This window comes from Biomphalaria glabrata, chromosome 3 (assembly GCF_947242115.1).
Source record: "Biomphalaria glabrata chromosome 3, xgBioGlab47.1, whole genome shotgun sequence".
NCBI lineage: Eukaryota > Metazoa > Mollusca > Gastropoda > Planorbidae > Biomphalaria > Biomphalaria glabrata.
In genome coordinates, this window is record NC_074713.1 from 51,040,891 (window position 1) to 51,063,460 (window position 22,570).

General features: G+C 39.1%; 1 protein-coding gene across 1 annotated transcript in view; it reads left to right on the plus strand.

The window, feature by feature from the left end:
* Positions 1-22,570, plus strand: part of LOC106065070 (uncharacterized) — a 32,637-nt gene that overhangs the window by 7,743 nt on the left and 2,324 nt on the right. The window contains exon 4 of the mRNA XM_056023496.1: positions 1-22,545. Coding sequence (XP_055879471.1) covers positions 1-22,545 — 22,545 coding nt within the window. The remainder of the gene's footprint in view (positions 22,546-22,570) is intronic.

Sequence of the window (22,570 nt, forward strand, 5' to 3'; positions counted from 1 at the left end):
GCACTGCAGCCTGGTCATGACTTACAAGATGTCAGAAGCCAGAATAGTGAACTATCCAAATCATCCACTGCGCCAAACTCCTCCAGAATTAAAAGCTCCGGCTCGGATTCCATCATCTCTGGCAGCGGTGACGTGTCCGCAGTTAGGGAGTCTCACTCGGAGCACACGGCCGACTCCACGAGCTCAGAGAAGCAGGACAAGGACATGCAGGACAAGGAAGTGAAGAAAGCGAGAGATAAAGAGACGGCGGGCAAACCACGTGGGAGGGAGAGAGAAAGAAATAAAAGGAAGAAAGACCGCGATGACCGCGCCAGCTCCACGGGGAAAAAGAAATGGCTCCGGAATACTTTAGGGCACGTCCACAGGATGAACAATGAGCTGATGGAGGGAGATAATGTAGGCAGCCTTCAGCAGACTTCTCATCCTCAGGCAAAGACGCAAGCTGATACGAAGCCTGAGGAAGAAGATAGATTAGCGACGCCGAATGACGTCGTAGCAGAGAGAATATGGGAGATAGCTAAATTGCTAGACACTCAGGAAACTTCAAGGAGTGAAGATGCCGGGGATGTTAGAGAACGCAACTTGAAGTCCACATGCGGGCTCGAGTCTCAGACCGTTACCAACAGTGAGGAAACCCCGTTGGCAGACTATCATGATGCCAGAGCTTCACACAGACCCACCGTTTCTAGCGATACAGAGAAAGAAGAAGAGAAAAACAGGGACGATTCTTTTACAACCGCGGAGTTGAGTAAGCCTGCTTCGAGCAGATTAGGAAAAAGAACTTCGCTACATCGACAGAAACATCTAACAAGCGGAAGTGTCGTGAACAGCGCGTCGGTCATTCCTGAGCAAGACGATCTGCGGCATGAGTCTTCCGTGGACCAGGGGAGAGAACTGATCTGCGTGCAGGACATCAAACAAATGGAAGGTGAACTATTGTCCACAGACATGAGTACATATTTATTCCACTCAGCTGGCTCTTACCTCACATTAGGAAATGATGGCATTCAGACATGCACCAAGGAAATGGAAGGCCAGAACACAGAGCAAGCTCTTATTGCAGCATCTTGTGTTTGTCTGGAACCGCTGAGTGTCATGTATGATGAATCATTCAACCATCCTCCAAAATACTTGGAGAGCACCCCAACGAACTGTTCCCGGGTATCATCTGACGTAGGCGATTTAGCAAACGAGGTTCAACCTGCAGAAAATATCGACACTGCTGCGAAAAATCGAGACAGTCGAGGTCCAATCGGTCCACATGACAACCATGCCGAGGGTGCTTTTGCCGGAAAGGGCGAGCATGAACTTGCCAGGGAGAACACTTTCGAGTCACGGCCAAAGCAGCCTTCCGAGAAGAGTTCCACCGGCCAGCAAGAGAACATGGACGTCTCAGAGTATTTCACAGCTAACAACCTAGAGATGGGATACGACACTGGTTGTGAGACAGCTAATTTTGTTGCCTCTCACGTTAACTTGCACGACATCTCGGAGCAGTCGATGACTTGTGAAGACGATTCCTTTTACGAACTTAACTGTCATAAAGATGAGCCCGTGAAAGATGGTGTGGGCGAAGCTGAGCCGCTAGGCAACGCCATCTGGGAAGAGCAAGAAGAAAGCATTAAGATAAAACAAGCATCGGCTCATGAGACCGTTGGTGATAAAGTTGTTTTGGCCCCTGCAGAGGTCAGAGAGGAACAAGAGGAAGAACAACTTAACTTCCATAAAGAGGAGCCTATGAAAGATGGAATGGGCGAAGCTGTGCCCCTACGCAATGCCCTATGGGAAGAACACGTAGAAATCATTAAAATAGAACAAGCATCAGCTCACCGTCTTACTGATGATAATGTTTTGGGTTCTATAGATGTCAAAGACCTGAAAGAGAATGAAGAAAAACACGACAAGCTCTACACCAAAGACGTAAGGGTTGAAGAGACCTCGGTAGCAGGAAACATACCTGTAACTGTGGCTAATGTAGAAAGTAAAGGTACTAATTCACTTTTTGAAAGTCATAATCAAATTCCCAGTGATCTTGGGGGTGACAATCAAACGGCGCTTCTTGCAGATGAATGCGACGAGCCCGAGTGTACACAAAGACTCCACGATGCAGGCGATAACTTTAAAAAGAATGTGTCGGAGGACGATGAAGTGGTACCACAACTTTCAAATCTACCGAAAGAAGACATGGATCTATATAACACCATCCCTGAAACAGCGATATTTTTGGAACCACAAACAAATGAGGAAAAGGACCACACTTATAAAGTGATGTCCACCAGAGAGTCTCAAGCTTTTCTCGAGATAGACCTAAAGATATCATCTAGTGGTTGTTTAGATAATCACTCTGAGAATATAGAAGAATCAGTGGACCAGCCATATCAGCATAAACACGAAGACTTTAGGGATGAGGTTAAGACGATGTGCATTACACTAGAAACCCAGAGAGAAGCAGCAACAAAAGATTACAAAAATTTAGTAGAAAATTTAGAAGATTTATCAGTATTACCAGATTTTGAACACAATCTTGAGGTAATAGAAGAGACGGATGAAGTAGACCCCTCAAACCTTGCTAAAGAGAGTAAACATGTCCTAAAAGATGATGGTCCAACGGATACTGTTGCAAGTGGACTCCAAAGCAATGTTTCCACTATAGTTTCCAAAACCTTAAGCAGCTTCGGCATACCAATTGCTTTCTTAGGCACCAACTCTGGAAGCACTTTGTCTGAAACCGGCGCTGGGGAAGAAGAGCCGAACGCTAATGTAGGTGTCACCAATAGGTTGCCTGATGGTAACGTGACTAGTTTGGCATCCGCTGAGGGGAGCTGTGTTGATGTGCGTGCACTTCACGGTGAAAACTCAGAAAGCACACCGGATATTTCACCCGGTATTTCTAACAAGAGCAGCAAAAGGGTACTAGACAAGACTAGCAGTGAGATGTTAAATAAAATAATGGCCGTACACACATCCGTGCTAAGCGGTGATCCGTTTCAGTACACTACTAAAATTATTGCTGAAGCTGAAGGCACTGACGTTGACGATGCTGTCACGTGTTCCAACTGGGCAATGGTTTCTAAGATCAGCGATGTCAAAATGGACTCAGATGACATGAAAAGCTACCATGCAAGACTAAACATCTGCCTACATGAGCTGAAGTCTAGAATAGAGGAAGTTGATACCGCGGTGGACGAAGTCCAAGTTGTACATGCTAAGAACAATACATCGGACAAAGTTGAATCTCCTAAACAGGCGACATCCAACACAGGCCCAGATCCCCAACAAGAAGAGAATGCAACACTTGTAAGACTGGTAGGATCTAATGTTGACTTTGTCCATTCCTCTGAGCAGGACTTGTACGAGAATGTATATCAAACTCCATTCAATGGCTTTGGTTTGAGTCCCATAGCACGCTCTAAATCACTAACAGACATTAGTGATGCAATATCTAGTCTTGTTGACCAATTCGATGATAGTATTAACGTGTCTGGAACATTTGAACTAAATGGAATCTATGGCCAGGAAACAACTCCTCATGATAAATTTAGTAATGAAGTTTATTTTACTGTTGATACAGAGGCTAGCAACAACATACAAATGGAAGGACAGAACATCCCATATAAGTCATTGACACCGGTAAATATCGATAAAGATCGTGCAACTAACTGTAAATCGGCTGGCTCGGGTTCAGAATCTGACGTGGATTCAAAAATCAGTAGCGTGGACAGATCGCCTGTCTGTGTGGTCAACACCTCTCTCTCCCAGGTGACTTACAAAGCAACACCTTATATCGGCGAGGTTACAACCGCGTCTACAGTCGAAAGCGAGGTCGACGAGATAATAGAACGGAACAGTGTGAACCAAACGTATGCAAATATCACGGGTCATGTCACCGGGTCATCATCTAGCGCCGAACCTGTGCTGGCAATGTCAGCTGAGAGTATCAAACATGAACACATTGCTGCCAATGTAGATCATCTGGAGAGTCAAGATAGTGCGAAAGGAGAAGACCTTAAAGACGTTGAATCTAAATTTGGCAACGACACTATGGCAGTAGACAAAGTCAATGCTATTGATAACATGATTAATGATGAAGATTCAATCAATGACAAGGGAATGAAAAATGTTGATAAACTCAATGTCATAGAAGAAGAGGATGAAAAGCGAGTCATTAAAGATGTTGATAAACTGGAAAAAGACGATGTTGAAACCATGACCGATCTTGTGATAAACGATAATGTAGAAAATGTTCACATGAATGATGTAGTTCCTATAGACTGTAAAGAAGAAAGTGTTGATACAATCAATGATGTAGAAGAGACCGCAATAGAAAAGAATGAGAAAAAGATTCCTATTGATACTGTAGACGTAGTTGATAACGTTGATAACATCAGTGATGTCGACGATGTTATCCAACTCGGAAATATTCATTATCTCGCTGACTTAAACCAAGTGGATACTGTAGACGTAGTTGATAACGTTGATAACATCAGTGATGTCGACGATGTTACCCAACTCGGAAATATTCATTATCTCGCTGACTTAAACCAAGTGGATAAGTCCGATGATGTTCAAAAAGATAATGAGCAAGTCAAGAGTGAGAAAACAGTTGATAACGAGAATGACGTGACGGATGTTAAGTATGCAGAATATGGAAATAGAGTTGAAAATGTTGGTGTTGATAACACTGACAGTGGTATGGCTAACGATACCAACGTAGTCACCAAACTAAAGGGGAAGGGCGATGACGACAATGATGTGGGATGTGGTGATGAGCCAGACACAGAAAAGGATGAAAGGATCGTTCAACTATGCGAGGCAGCGAATGTTAATAATATTGACGAGGTAAATGATGCAGAAAGCAATGGGAAAGCCTGTGAAGGTGAAAATGTTGATCAAGTCAAAGATGTTGAAAATGTTGATCACGTCTGTAATGTTCAAAATGTTGATCAAGTCTGCGATGTTCAAAATGTTGATGAAGTCTGTGATGCTGAAAATGTTGATCAAGTCTGCGATGTTCAAAATGTTGATGAAGTCTGTGATGCTGAAAATGTTGATCAAGTCAAAGATGTTGAAAATGTTGATCACGTCTGTAATGTTCAAAATGTTGATCAAGTCTGCGATGTTCAAAATGTTGATGAAGTCTGTGATGCTGAAAATGTTGATCAAGTCTGCGATGTTCAAAATGTTGATGAAGTCTGTGATGCTGAAAATGTTGATCAAGTCTGTGATGTTCAAAATGTTGATGCTGTCTGTGATAATGTTGAAATCGTTGAGGAAGTCTGTGATGTTCAAAATGTTGATCAATGCTATGATGTTCAAAATTTTAATAGCAAGAAAAATGTGAAAAAATCATTTCAAATACATAAAACACAAATTGGCGTTTTAGAATCTAAGATGGAAAACAGTCAAAAAGTCATCGATTTGGAAAATGTTGAACAAGACACTGATAAAGAACATGTTGAACAAGTCTATGTTCAAGGAACTGTTGAAAAAGTAAATGAAGTAAACTATTCTGAACAGCAATTATCACAATTCGGGGAAGACATTGTTGAAGATAATTCTAGAAATAAGGAAGCAGCCGATGGTAGAATTACTTCTGATGAAACAGGAAACGAAAATGTCAATGACGTCAGCTATGAGTATGCAGACAGCTGTGTCGACCACGTGGCCGGATGTAATGACAGTCAAGATGGCGCTAGAATTAGCAGCGTTGATAACGAAGCTGTACACAGTGCTGTTGATAACCATGGTTATGAGAATGATAAATCTACAGTCGATTACAACCAAGATGATCTAGATCGAATCAGACGTTTCGATTCAAGTTATAAAGAGGAATCGATAGACGATAAATTAAGTTACATAGGTACCTCCAGCAACGTGGATAACAGAAATGAACCTTTTTTCACACATATCGAAGTTGGCAACCATGAGGGAAAAGAAATGACGTCATGTATCGCTAAGCAGACTACAGCCGGAGTTACCGATCTTGGTCAAGAGCAACATGATATAAAAGAAACCGCAGACATTGACTATGTGGCTAATGCTGTTTTATTAAACGCAGAAGAAAGATCTAAGATGGTGGATTGGTTGGAGAGCGGTGTGGATGGAGGAGGCGCTGATACTGACGCGGCAGTTTCAAAGTGTAATAATATCGATGTAGAGGATAGCGACAATGTTGATGGTGCCGTCGATCAAGCGAACGGAGCTAGAAAGAGTGATGTGGATGAATTAGCTCGTAATGACAACCAGGAGAAAGTGTGTGGAGACTTCGCTGCTGATGATGGGGCTAAAGACTCTGATGGTAATGGAGCTACTGTTATACATGGTACAGGTACAGACAGAACTGACATTTCTGATGTCAACTTAGCTGAAAATGGCATTGCTGAATTTGGCATAGCGGAACTAGGCATTGCTGAGCATGATATTGCTGAGACCGTTGCTTCAGCTGAAGGCAAGGATAATTCTGAATTATCCCGAGTTGAAACACTTGATGTCATAAAAACTTCAGAGGGTAACTACATAGTTCATGTTGATACGACCGGTGTTGAAACAGCCGAAGGAGCAGGAGGAGTAAGTAAAGCTGAAGACACAGCTGGCTGTAATACGACCGAAGTTGGAGCAACGGCTGCTGCAGGTGAAACCATCACAGACAACATTGAACTCAGATTTCTTGATAATGTAGGTGATAACAAGGAAGCAGATGAGAGACAATGTAATGCTACTGTCTATACTGTTCTGTCTTCGGGCGAGTCCTTGGGGATGGTACATTTGGATAAGACGCTGTTTGGAGAAGTAAGTGCTCAAGAGAAAGAAGAAAATATTATCTGCGAAGGGATCACGTGTGACATTGCTGTGGAGAAGATTGTCGCAGCTCAAAAGGAAATGTTTGAAAAGGATGTTCCAGGCTTAGAGGGTATGCCTGATGAGGCCACAAAAAGCCAGATTTCGGAACCAAACAACACTGCCGCAACCAACAGGGAGATTGTCCCACTCTCGGAGTATGACTCCTCCCATGGAGATGTGCCAGCAGACAAGAATGCTGCACAGTACGAGACAGCGCCCCAGCCTCGAGAGAACATCTTGCTTCATGACGCGGAAACCAATGAAGACGGGACATTTGCTGAACTCTTTGTTACACAAGATAAACCCTTGATGATGGACAGTGATGGCGGACAACGAAATAGCCACATCGAAAAAGAGCGGGAAAATAGTGATGATGACGTCTACGGAGAGGTTTGTATATCTAAATCTGATCAGGAACAAATGTTTAGACATGAGCAAGAACGTATTCTGAACTATGATAATGATTTAAAACACTTTGAAATTCAAGATGGAAGAGAATACTTTGCAGGTGAGGTTGAATCAGAACACATTTCACATTTAGTTGAATCAGGACACGTTTCACGTGAAGTTGAGTCAGAACACATTGATCTTGAAGTTGAATCAGAACATATTTCACATTTAGTTGAATCAGGACACGTTTCACGTGAAGTTGAATCAGAACACATTTCACATTTAGTTGAATCAGGAAACGTTTCATGTGAAGTTGAGTCAGAACACATTGATCTTGAAGTTGAATCAGAACACATTGATCTTGAAGTTGAATCAGAACACATTTCAAGTGAAATTAAATCAGAACACATTGATCTTGAATTTAAATCAGAACACATTGATCTTGAAGTTGAGTCAGAACACATTGATCTTGAAGTTGAGTCAGAACACATTTCAAGTGAAGTTAAATCAGAACACATTGATCTTGAAGTTGAGTCAGAACACATTTCACGTGAAGTTAAATCAGAGCACATTGATCTTGAATTTGAATCAGAACACATTTCACGTGAAGTTAAATCAGAGCACATTGATCTTGAAAGTGAGTCAGAACACATTTCACGTGAATTTAAATCAGAGCACATTTCTCGTGAAGATGAAATAGAAAAGGTTGCACGTCAAGATGAATCAGAATACATTGTACTTGAATATGCATCGAAACAAATTGTACTTGAAAATGAATTAGAAAACATAGCACGTCAAGATGAAGTAGAACATAATGCACTTGAAAACGAATCAGAACACGCTGTTCTTAAGAATGATTCAGTACAAATTGCACTTAAGGATGAATCAGAACAAAATGCACTTCAAGATGAATTAGAACATATTGCCCGTGAAGATAAATCAGAACAAGCTGCAATTCAAGTCTATGAACAAATATCAGATGAACAGAAAGTCTTTGAAGAAATAACAGATGAACAGAAAGTCTATGAAGAAATATCAGATGAACAGAAAGTCTTTGAAGAAATAACAGATAAACAGAAAGTCTTTGAAGAATTAACAGATAAACAGAAAGTCTATGAAGAAATATCAGATAAACTCAGAGTCTTTAAAGAAATATCAAATGAACAGAAAGTCTTGGAAGAAATTTCATATGAACAGAAAGTCTATGAAGAAATATCAGATGAACAGAAAGTATTTGAAGAAATATCAGATGAACAGAAAGTATTTGAAGAAATATCAGATGAACAGAAAATCTTTGAAGAAATATCAGATGAACAGAATGTCGAAGAAATTTCATATGAACAGAAAGTCTTTAAAGAAATTTGTTATGAACAGAAAATCTATGAAGAAATATCAGATGGACAGAAAGTCTTAGAAGAAATTTCATATGAACAGAATGTCTATAAAGAAATATCAGATGAACAGAAAGTCTTTGAAGAAATTTCATATGAACAAAAAGTCTATCAAGATATATCAGATGAACAGAAAGTCTTTGAACAATTATCAGATGAACAGAAAGTCTTTGAAGAAATATCAGATGAACAGAATGTCTATAAAGAAATATCAGATGAACAGAAAGTCTTGGAAGAAATTTCATATGAACAGAAAGTCAATCAAGATATATCAGATGAACAGAAAGTTTTTGAAGAAATATCAGATGAACAGAAAATCTTTCAAGAAATATCAGATCAACAGAATGTTTTTGAAGAAATATCGGATGAACAGAAAGTCTTTGAAGAAATATCAGATGAACAGAAAGTCTATGAAGAAATATCAGATGAACAGAAAGTCTTTGAAGAAATAACAGATGAACAGAAAGTCTATGAAGAAATAGATGAACAGAATGCCCTTGAAGAAATATCAGATGAACAGAAAGTTCTGGAAGAAAATGTATATGATCAGAAAGGCTATGAAAAAATATCAGATGAACAGAAAGTTCTTGAAGAAATTTCATATGAACAGAAACTCTTTAAAGAAATTTTATATGAACAGAAAGTCTATGAAGAAATATCAGATGAACAGAAATTCTTTGAAGAAATATCAGATGAACAGAATGTCTTTGAAGAAATTTCATATGAACAGAAAGGCTTTGCAGAAATAACAGATGAACTAATAGTCTTTGAAGAAATAGAAGATGAACAGAAAGTCTTTCAAGAAATATCAGATGAACAGAAAGGCTTTGAAGAAATATCAGATGAAGCGAATGTCTTTGAAGAAATATCAGATAAACAGAATGTCTTTGAAGAAATATCAGATGAACAGAATTTTTTTGAAGAAATTTCATATGAACAGAAAGTCTATGAAGAAATATCAGATGAACAGAATGTCTTTGCAGAAATAACAGATGAACTAATAGTCTTTGAAGAAATAGAAGATGAACAGAAAGTCTTTCAAGAAATATCAGATGAACAGAAAGGCTTTGAAGAAATATCAGATGAACAGAAAGTCTTTGAAGAAATATCAGATGAACAGAAAGTCTTTGAAGAAATATCAGATGAACAGAAAGTCTTTGAAGAAATAGCAGATGAACATAAAGTCTTTGAAGAAATATCAGTTGAACAGAAAGTCTTTGATGAAATATCAGATGAACAGAAAGTCTTTGAAGAAATATCAGATGAACAGAAAGTCTTTGAAGAAATATCAGATGAACAGAAATTCTTTAATGAAATATCAGATGATCAGAAAGTCTGTGAAGAAATATCAGATGAACAGAAATTCTATGAAGAAATATCAGATGAAAAGAAATTCTTTGAAGAAATATCAGATGAACAGAAAGTCTTTGAAGAAATATCAGATGAACCGAATATCTTTGAAGAAATATCAGATAAAAAGAATGTCTTTGAAGAAATATCAGATAAACAGAAAGTCTTTGAAGAAATATTATATGAACAGAAAGGCTTTGAAAAAATATCAGATGAACCGAATGTCTATGAAGAAATATCAGTTGAACAGAAAGGCTTTGAAAAAATATCTGATGAACACAAATTTTATGAAGACATATCAAATGTTCAGGGAGAAATACCAGATGAACAATACAATCAAGTAGATGAATTTTCTGAAAGGCAGATCAGGGTTCAAGACCATGAATCAGAAGAAGACAATGATGCAGAAAAGTCAGACAATGCTCATTGTAGACAATACATCGCCTCAGAGAAAGTCAATGAAAATATTGAAAGTGATCAGCATGTGACGCACAACGCCTTGAACTTTGACAAAGACACTTTTGACTCTTTGGAGAACATTGACACGTCTGGTGTGCCAGGTTCGGAGACTGAGGATGCTGGCCACAAGTACATCGTGCACGATGTCTTCGCCGACAGAGACATCCGACATCTTCACTTCTTACCTGACACGAACTATTTAGACGACGATTGGGTGATAGAGACCAATATGATGGACTTGACCAGAAGGCTCAATACTTTCAGACATTGTGATTTAGAGGAAGACAGTCTCACACCTGTGGATGTGCCAATGGGTAATGCTGAATCATTCAATCAGGAACAAACCGCCGAATGCAGACATTACGATGAGAGCGGGGAACATTTCGAAACGGGCTTCACAAGGGAAGTGAACCAAGCAAACGGTGATGACGTCAATGAAGCCTATACAAACGACTTTACTCATGATGGGAAATCATTCTCAGAACGCTTTGCAGACGATAATTATTTCGAGGATGAATGGGAAGCAGAAGTGGGCTTGATGGATATAACAAGACGGATGAAAGCCTTTAGAGAAAGTAGAGTTATAGGAAATGCAGTAGATCTCACATCGCCTAATGATGCCCCATTGCTACATCATCTCACATCGTCGAGTGATGCCCCATTGTTGCAAGATCTCACATCGCCAAACGATGTCCCATTGTTACATGATTTCACATCACCGAGTGATGCCCCATTGCTACATAATGTTACATCACCAAATGAGGTCCCGTTGCTTGATGTCACATTGCCTAATGATGATCAGGTGTCGTATGGTGTCACTGTGCCTAATGATGATCAGGTGTCGTATGGTGTCACTGTGCCTAATGATGATCAGGTGTCGTATGGTGTCACTGTGCCTAATGATGATCAGGTGTCGTATGGTGTCACTGTGCCTAATGATGATCAGGTGTCGTATGGTGTCACTGTGCCTAATGATGATCAGGTGTCGTATGGTGTCACATTGCCTAATGATGATCAGGTGTCGTATGGTGTCACTGTGCCTAATGATGATCAGGTGTCGTATGATGTCACATTGCCTAATGATGATCAGGTGTCGTATGATGTCACATTGCCTAATGATGATCAGGTGTCGTATGATGTCACATTGCCTAATGATGATCAGGTGTCGTATGGTGTCACTTTGCCGAATAACGCCCCGTGTCCAAATAATGCGCCTTCGTCAGATGATGTTCCATTGATGGGTACTATTTCATCGCCGAATGATGTCCCAATCTTGGATGATGTTTCATCGCCGAAGGAGGGCCCAACACTGAATGATGTTTCGTCGCTAAATGAATTACAAAAAGCAAAGGATTCTCCCGACCTGACGTCCATGCATCATCTGGATCAATGCAAACATTTTGAACTACCAGAGACTAACAAGAAACAAACAAATGTTCAGGCTGAAATCAAAGATTCTGGAAATGAACTTTCAAATAATGAACAAAAACGTGTCGAAGCTCGTTATATAGAAAAACCAGACAATATTCAATGTACCAATGAGGATGTTACTCTCTATGCTTATATGGTACATCTGAAAAGGGAAACATTAGAGGACTATGATAGTCCAAGTAAAGAGAGATTGGTTCTACGCAATCATTTCTACATAGATGACGCCGATGAACAGCTCTACGACGAAGACAGCTCTGTGGAACGCACGGACGGTGTTGTAGGCTCGTATGATGCTGCAGACGAGGACTCCTTCAGCCACCAGATCAGCAGCACCGTCGAAATAGCTGTCAACAATTCTCATCGGCCTGCACAAACTTCAGACTCTGTGGACGTTCCACACACTTTGATCACACAGGATGTCGCAGGGGCATCGGAAGAGCCCGGTGGCAGCCCATTAGCATCGGACAACGCCGCCATGGCAACTGAAGCTGGCGACCAGGTCCACAATGATGCTCACGTAGCCAGCGTCACCTTAACTGAGTCTGTGAGACTCGCTGATCAATGTATTAATCTCAAAGAAGTCATTAACGTCTCGGAACAAGGCGTTCAGATTAAAGAGGTCATTACTATTTCCGAGAAAAACCTAACATTTGGGGGAAAAGAACAAAATATTCTTTCCTTGGATACACAGGCAGACAGCAGTGTTAACCCGATGGTTCATACGCGAATATTCTCCACGCCAACCAAAACAATCAGCATGACAGAAACCATCTCACTGAATGATGACGTCATTCAAATTAACGAAAGCCTACACATCCAAACTATTAAACAAGATGGCGCTCACCAATTAGATGCAAAGCCAAATCTGGACAAGTTAGGTCTAAATCCCAGCCTGGGCAAAGAAATATTTTCTGAAATGAAAGGGGCCTCAGATCAGAGTGGACAACTCGGGACAGGGAACTTTTTTGAACACGCGAAGCAGGAAAGTGAAACCCCAACTGCAGAAGATTTATTTTCTAGTAAAAGCCATGATGTCCCTGGTCAGCCCAATACCAGGGAAGAAAGATACAATGACTATAATGAAAAACGTTTACTTCATTACTACCAAGACGATAATAATGAGCATGTAGCCAGTGAATCACAAGAGGGTAAAGATGAACAATTAGCCATTGACACCAAAGAAGGTGACGAGAAACTACTAATTGATGCCAAAGAGAATAATGTAGAACTAATTGGTATTGAAACTGAAGAGGGACATGAGAAACAGCAAGCTCTTGACGCTAAAATATATCATGTTCAACAACAAACATTTGACGCGCGAAATGAACACGTAACTTACGCCCATACGTCTAGTGAGGACCGACTGGCTAGTGATGTCACAGAAAATCAAGAAGAAATCCTTGCTCTTGGCATACAAGAGGTTAAGAATGAACACCTTGATACTGGCCTGGAAGAGAAGAACGAAGAACAGCTTGGTGTGGACGCCAAAGAGGATGAACAATTAACAAGCGATGCACAAGAAAGTCATGACAAAGCACAAGTCGGTGAAGTTCAAGAGGTTATAGACATACAACAAATTTCTGACATCCAAGAAGGTCCATTTCAAGAACCAACTCTGAACTACAAAGTCGTCAATGAAAATATACAGAAACAATTAGCTATTGAAAGCCAAGAGAATAACAAGGAACAGCTGGTTACAGACGCCCAAGAGGATATTGAACCTCTGTGTATTGAAGCCAAGGGACAGCTGGTTACAGACGCCCAAGAGGATATTGAGCCTCTATGTATTGAAGCCAAGGAACAGCTGGTTACAGACGCCCAAGAGGATATTGAGCCACTATGTATTGAAGCCAAGGGACAGCTGGTTACAGACGCCCAAGAGGATATTGAGCCTCTATGTATTGAAGCCAAGGAACAGCTGGTTACAGACGCCCAAGAGGATATTGAGCCTCTATGTATTGAAGCCAAGGGACAGCTGGTTACAGACGCCCAAGAGGATATTGAGCCTCTATGTATTGAAGCCAAGGAACAGCTGGTTACAGACGCCCAAGAGGATATTGAACCTCTGTGTATTGAAGCCAAGGGACAGCTGGTTACAGACGCCCAAGAGGATATTGAGCCTCTATGTATTGAAGCCAAGGGACAGCTGGTTACAGACGCCCAAGAGGATATTGAGCCTCTATGTATTGAAGCCAAGGGACAGCTGGTTACAGACGCCCAAGAGGATATTGAACCTCTATGTATTGAAGCCAAGGGACAGCTGGTTACAGACGCCCAAGAGGATATTGAACCTCTATGTATTGAAGCCCAAAAGTATAAAGACGTTAAACTAGTTTTTAACGTCCTCAAAGCTAGTGAAGTACAACTAGCTATTGAAGCCCGAGGAGATAAAGAAGAGATATTTGTTTCCCATGTCCAAGAGAGTAAAGAGGAAGAACTGACTCTTAGAGGAAAAGAAGAGTTCAATGAGCGACTAGTTAATGACGCAGACGAGAATACTGGCCCAATAGATTTGAAAGTACAAGTAACTGAATACCAAGAAAAACATGAAGACTTGGATATAAATACGTTTAAACAAGAAGTACAAACACATGGCGACCAATTAGCTGTTAACGTCCAAGGATCAGAGAACGCCCAATTAGCTGCTAACGTCCAAGGATCAGAGAACGACCAATTAGCTGCTAACGTCCAAGGATCAGAGAACGACCAATTAGCTGCTAACGTCCAAGGATCAGAGAACAACCAATTAGCTGCTAATGTCCCGGAATCTGAGGACCTACAAACAAATGACGGACAATTAGCTGATAACTTCCTCAAATCTAATACGAACGTAGACATGAGTGACGACAAACAAGCCAGCGTGGAACAACACGCTAGTAACATCTCAGAAATAAACAACACGCTACAAAATGTAGAGTATCAAGAAACTCAAGAGGACAAACAATCTCTACAATTGATTGAGAGCCATTTTCAAGTTGATTGTTGTGAGACAACAAGATATCAAGAAACAATCGACTTCCTACACGTTTGTGAACCAGTAAACATGACACAATTAGCTTCTGACATAAAACAAATTTACAAGGAAAACGAAACTCATGACCGGAAATCTGTTGAGTACCAAGAAACTTATGACCAGAAATCTGTTGAGTACCAAGAAACTCATGACCAGAAATCTGTTGAGTACCAAGAAACTCATGACCAGAAATCTGTTGAGTACCAAGAAACTCATGACCGGAAATCTGTTGAGTACCAAGAAACTCATGACCAGAAATCTGTTGAGTACCAAGAAACTCATGACCAGAAATCTGTTGAGTACCAAGAAACTCATGACCGGAAATCTGTTGAGTACCAAGAAACTCATGACCAGAAATTTGTTGAGTACCAAGAAATTCATGACCAGAAATCTGTTGAGTACCAAGAAACTTATGACCAGAAATCTATTGAGTACCAGGAAACTCATGACCAGAAATCTGTTGAGTACCAGGAAACTCATGACCAGAAATCTGTTGAGTACCAAGAAACTCATGATCGGAAATCTGTTGAGTACCAGGAAACTCATGACCAGAAATCTGTTGAGTACCAAGAAACTTATGACCAGAAATCTGTTGAGTACCAAGAAACTCTTGACCAGAAATCTGTTGAGTACCAAGGAGCTAGTGACAGTAAATCTGTTGAGTACCAGGAAACTCATGACCAGAAATCTGTTGATAACAAAGAAGCTAATGATCAATTAGCTGTTGTAGACCAAAACAGCTTTGGTGAAAATGAGCAAACAGCTGTCGATGATGTTGTTGATGGACAAATAGCTATTTGCCAAATAGCTGTGGATGACCAAGACGCTATTTACCAAGAAACTGTTGATGACAACAAAGAAGCTAATGACCAAATAGTTGTTCATGACCAAGAAACTATAGTTGACCTAGCAGCTTATGAACTAATAGCTGTTGACGAACAAGAAGCTAATGACCAAATAGCTGTTAATGATCTGATAGCTGTTAATGACCTGATAGCTGTTAATGACCAAATACTGGTTAATGAACAAATAGCTATAAACGAACAAATAGCTGTTGATGAACAAATAGCTGTTGTAGGCAAAAAAGCTATTGATTTAATATGTATTGATGAACAAGAAGCCAGTGGCTTACCAGCTGTGGATGAGCAAATAGCTGTAGACGAACAAATAACTGTTGATGAACAAATAGCTGTTGATGAACAAATAGCTGTTTGTGAACAAATAGCTGTTGATGAGCAAATAGCTGTTGATGAACAAATAGCTGTTGATGAGCAAATAGCTGTTGATGAACAAATAGCTGTTGGTGAACAAATAGCTGTTTGTGAACAAATAGCTGTTTGTGAACAAATAGCTGTTGATGAGCAAATAGCTGTTGATGAACAAATAGCTGTTGGTGAACAAATAGCTGTTTGTGAACAAATAGCTGTTGGTGAACAAATAGCTGTTGATGAACAAATAGCTGTTGGTGAACAAATAGCTGTTGATGAACAAATAGCTGTTGGTGAACAAATAGCTGTTTGTGAACAAATAGCTGTTGATGAACAAATAGCTGTTGATGAGCAAATAGCTATTCATGAACAAATAGCTCTTCATGAACATGGCTTCATGGCTGTTCATGACCAAGCAATTGATGACCAAATAGCTGCTGATGACCAACAAGTGAATGACCGAATAGCTATCGATGACCAAGAAGTCAATCACCTAATAGCTGTTGATGAACAAATAGTTGTTGATGACCTAGAAGTGAATGATCTTATAGCTATTGGTATCGAAGAAGCTAATGACCAAACTTTTGTTGATGAACAAGAAACTATTAATCCTATAGCTGTTTATGACCAAATAGCTGTCTATGACCATAAAACTAATGATCTAATAGTTGTTGGTAACCTAGAAAATAATGAGCCACTGTCTTCTGACATCCAGGAAGCTAATAACCTAATAAATGTTCAACATTCAACTAGTGATACAAGACAATCGTGTGATGAACAATTACTTGTGGATGAACAATTACTTGTGGATGAACAATTATTTGTGAATAAACAATCATTTGTGAATGAACAATCACTTGCGAATGAACAATCACTTGTGAATGAACAATTACTTGTGAATGAACAATCACTTGTGGATGAACAATTACTTGTGGATGAACAATCACTTGTGGATGAACAATCACTTGTGGATGAACAATCACTTGTGAATGAACAATTACTTGTGGATGAACAATTACTTGTGGATAAACAATTACTTGTGAATGAACAATCACTTGTGAATGAACAATCACTTGTGAATGAACAATTACTTGTGAATGAACAATCACTTGTGGATGAACAATTACTTGTGGATAAACAATCACTTTTGGATGAACAATTACTTTTGGATGAACAATTACTTGTGGATGAACAATTACTTTTGGATGAACAATTACTTGTGAATGAACAATTGCTTGTGAATGAACAATTACTTGTGGATGAACAATTACTTGTGAATGAACAATTACTTGTGAATGAACAATTACTTGTGAATGAACAATTACTTGTGGATGAACAATTACTTGTGAATGAACAATTACTTGTGGATGAACAATTACTTGTGGATGAACAATTACTTGTGAATGAACAATTACTTGTGGATGAACAATTACTTGTGGATGAACAATTACTTGTGGATGAACAATTACTTGTGGATGAACAATTACTTGTGAATGAACAATTACTTGTGGATGAACAATTACTTTTGGATGAACAATTACTTTTGGATGAACAATTACTTGTGGATGAACAATCACTTGTGAATGAACAATTACTTGTGGATGAACAATTACTTGTGGATGAACAATTACTTGTGAATGAACAATTACTTGTGGATGAACAATTACTTGTGAATGAACAATCACTTGTGAATGAACAATTACTTGTTGATGAACAATTACTTTTGGATGAACAATTACTTTTGGATGAACAATTACTTGTGGATGAACAATTACTTGTGGATGAACAATTACTTGTGAATGAACAATTACTTGTGGATGAACAATTACTTGTGAATGAACAATTACTTGTGGATGAACAATTACCTGTGGATGAACAATTACTTGTGGATGAACAATTACTTGTGAATGAACAATTACTTTTGGATGAACAATTACTTTTGGATGAACAATTACTTTTGGATGAACAATTACTTGTGAATGAACAATCACTTGCGAATGAACAATTACTTTTGGATGAACAATCACTTGTGAATGAACAATCACTTGTGGATGAACAATTACTTGTGGATGAACAATCACTTGTGGATGAACAATTACTTTTGGATGAACAATTACTTGTGAATGAACAATCACTTGTGGATGAACAATTACTTGTGAATGAACAATTACCTGTGGATGAACAATTACTTGTGAATGAACAATCACTTGTGGATGAACAATTACTTGTGGATGAACAATCACTTGTGGATGAACAATTACTTTTGGATGAACAATCACTTGTGAATGAACAATCACTTGTGAATGAACAATTACTTGTGAATGAACAATCACTTGTGAATGAACAATCACTTGTGAATGAACAATCACTTGTGGATGAACAATTACTTGTGGATGAACAATTACTTGTGAATGAACAATTACTTGTGGATGAACAATTACTTTTGGATGAACAATTACTTGTGGATGAACAATCACTTGTGAATGAACAATCACTTGTGGATGAACAATTACTTTTGGATGAACAATCACTTGTGAATGAACAATCACTTGTGAATGAACAATTACTTGTGAATGAACAATCACTTGTGAATGAACAATTACTTGTGGATGAACAATCACTTGTGGATGAACAATTACTTGTGGATAAACAATCACTTTTGGATGAACAATTACTTGTGAATGAACAATCACTTGTGGATGAACAATTACTTGTGGATGAACAATTCCTTTTGGATGAACAATTACTTGTGAATGAACAATCACTTGTGGATGAACAATTACTTTTGGATGAACAATCACTTGTGAATGAACAATCACTTGTGAATGAACAATCACTTGTGGATGAACAATTACTTGTGGATGAACAATTACTTGTGGATGAACAATTACTTGTGAATGAACAATTACTTGTGGATGAACAATTACTTTTGGATGAACAATTACTTGTGGATGAACAATTACTTGTGAATGAACAATCACTTGTGGATGAACAATTACTTGTGGATAAACAATTACTTGTGGATGAACAATTACTTGTGGATGAACAATTACTTGTGGATGAACAATTACTTGTGGATGAACAATTACTTGTGGATAAACAATTACTTGTGGATGAACAATTACTTGTGGATAAACAATTACTTGTGGATGAACAATTACTTGTGGATGAACAATTACTTGTGGATAAACAATTACTTGTGGATGAACAATTTCTTGTGGATGAACAATTACTTGTGGATGAACAATCACTTGTGGATGAACAATTACTTATGGATGAACAATTAACGGAGCAACCGACTATGCAAGCTAATGACTTAAGTCAGGCTAACGAAACAAGTGATAAACAGCAAGGTATCCATCAGCGACCTATACGTGATGGTTGTGTAGCTTCTTATTATCAACAAGCGATTGAAGATCAAACATCACTTAATGACCAGCTGGCAAAAGATCAACAACCAGCTACTGATGAGCTAGCAACTAGTGATGGGTCAGCTATTGTTGAACAAACAGCTATCAGTGAACAGCTTCCTATTGTTGAACAAACAGCTATCAGTGAGCAGCTACCTATTGATAATGAACAACTAGCTATCAGTGAGCAGCTACCTATTGATGAACAACCAGCTATTAGTGAGCAGCTACCTATTGATAACGAACAATTAGCTATACGTGAACAGCTACTTATTGATAATGAACAACTAGCTATAAGTGAACGGCCACCTATTGATGAACAACTATCTATAAGTGAACGGCTACCTATTGATAAACAACCAGATATCAGTAAACAGTTACCTATTGATGAAAAACTACCTCTCAATGAAGAGCTACCTATTGATGACAAAAAACTGGCTATCGTCGAACAGCTACCTATTGATGACCAACTAACTATAAGTGAACAGCTACCTATTGATGACCAACTAACTATAAGTGAACAGCTACCTATCGATGAAAAACCAGCGCTCAGTGAAAAGTTTACAATTAATGAACAACTTGCTATAGGTGAACAGTTCCCTATTGATGAACAACCAGCTATCAGTGAACAGCTACCAATTGATAATGAACAACTAGCTATCACTGAAAAGATACCAATTGATAATGAACAACTAGCTATCACTGAAAAGATACCAATTGATAATGAACAACTAGCTATCACTGAAAAGATACCAATTGATAATGAACAATTAGCTATCAGTGAAAAGATACCTATTGATAATGAACAAGTAGCTATAAGTGAACGGCTACCTATTGATGAACAACCAGCTATCACTGAACAGCTATCAATTGATAATGAACAGCTAGCTATCAGTGAGCAGATACCAATTGATGAACAACTAGCTATCAGTGAACAGCTACCTATTGATGAGCAACTAGCTACAAGTGAACGGCTACCTATTGATGAACAACCAGCTATCAATGAACAGCTATCAATTGATAATGAACAACTAGCGATCAGTGAACAGCTACCTATTGATAATGAACAACTAGCTACAAGTGAACAGCTACCAATTGATGAACAACTAGCTATCAGTGAACAGCTACCAATTGATAATGAACAATTAGCTATCAGTGAAAAGATGCCTATTGATAATGAACAACTAGCTACAAGTGAACAGCTACCAATTGATGAACAACTAGCTATCAGTGAACAGCTACCAATTGATAATGAACAATTAGCTATCAGTGAAAAGATGCCTATTGATAATGAACAACTAGCTACAAGTGAACAGCTACCAATTGATGAACAACTAGCTATCAGTGAACAGCTACCAATTGATAATGAACAATTAGCTATCAGTGAAAAGATACCTATTGATAATGAACAAGTAGCTATAAGTGAACGGCTACCTATTGATGAACAACCAGCTATCACTGAACAGCTATCAATTGATAATGAACAGCTAGCTATCAGTGAGCAGATACCAATTGATGAACAACTAGCTATCAGTGAACAGCTACCTATTGATGAGCAACTAGCTACAAGTGAACGGCTACCTATTGATGAACAACCAGCTATCAATGAACAGCTATCAATTGATAATGAACAACTAGCGATCAGTGAACAGCTACCTATTGATAATGAACAACTAGCTACAAGTGAACAGCTACCAATTGATGAACAACTAGCTATCAGTGAACAGCTACCAATTGATAATGAACAACTAGCGATCAGTGAACAGCTACCAATTGATAATGAACAACTAGCGATCAGTAAACAGCTACCAATTGATGAACAACTAGCTATCAGTGAACAGCTACCAATTGATGAACAACTAGCGATCAGTGAACAGCTACCAATTGATAATGAACAACTAGCTATAAGTGAACAGCTACCTGTTGATGATGAACACATTGCTTTTAATGAACAACCAATACTTGATGGGCAACCAACTATTGATGAAAAACTATCCATTACAAAACAACCAAATATTGATGAAAAAACAGCTATTTATGAACAACCAGCTACTGATGAACTATCTGTTAAGGAAAAACTAGCTACAGAGAAACACCCGCAAGGTTGCCAACTAACGTTTGACGATCAACCAAAGTTTGACGATCAACCAAAGTTTGACGATCAACCAAAGTTTGACGATCAACCAAAGTTTGACGATCAAGCAGTTTGTGACCAGCCACTAGCTTTTGATGACCAACCAGATTTCGATTATCAACAAGATGATGTCGACCGACTGGACAGTCTACCAGCCACATGCTATTCTCAACAGGTCGATGACCGACTAAACATCAATGAACAATTAGATGATCAAAATGAGAAAGCTGGTAAAGATCAGATATCTATTTACGAGGAGCTGGCAGCTGATGACCAGTTAGCAGTTCAGAAGCAAGTATCTGTTGACGAGGAGCTGGCAGCTAATGACCAGTTAGCAGTTCAGAAGCAAGTATCTGTTGACGAGGAGCTGGCAGCTGATGACCAGTTAGCAGTTCAGAAGCAAGTATCTATTGACGAGGAGCTGGCAGCTAATGACCAGTTAGCAGTTCAGAAGCAAGTATCTGTTGATGACACAGACGTTGTAAAGGATCCATTGGTTGTTGATGAGAACATTGCAGTGACGGACCAACTGACTAACAGTGAACAACAAGCACAGGAAAATATAACAGTTACCAACGACGGTGATTTGTTCAGTCTAAAAGGACAATCGTGTCCGAGCGAATACACTGTCACAAAGTTGCATCAAGAAGCGAAGAGTCTTGTGTTGGACCAACCAATCAACGATGTCACCAAAGAAGCTGGGGATGGATCGCTAGCTGAACTAAGCAGCGGCGCAAAGGTTGTCGACTCTGATGACTTCAGCTGTCTTCTTTCGTCAGAGAGACAGGACATCAGTGACAACTTTGATTCTGAAAAAGAAGAACTGCTCACCAACAACGATACAAACACGGACAACGAATCCGTGGCTGCAGACACCTATATGTATTTAAGCTCATTAATTAATAAGGAATCCATGTTAGTAAACGAAACGAATCAATCGGAGA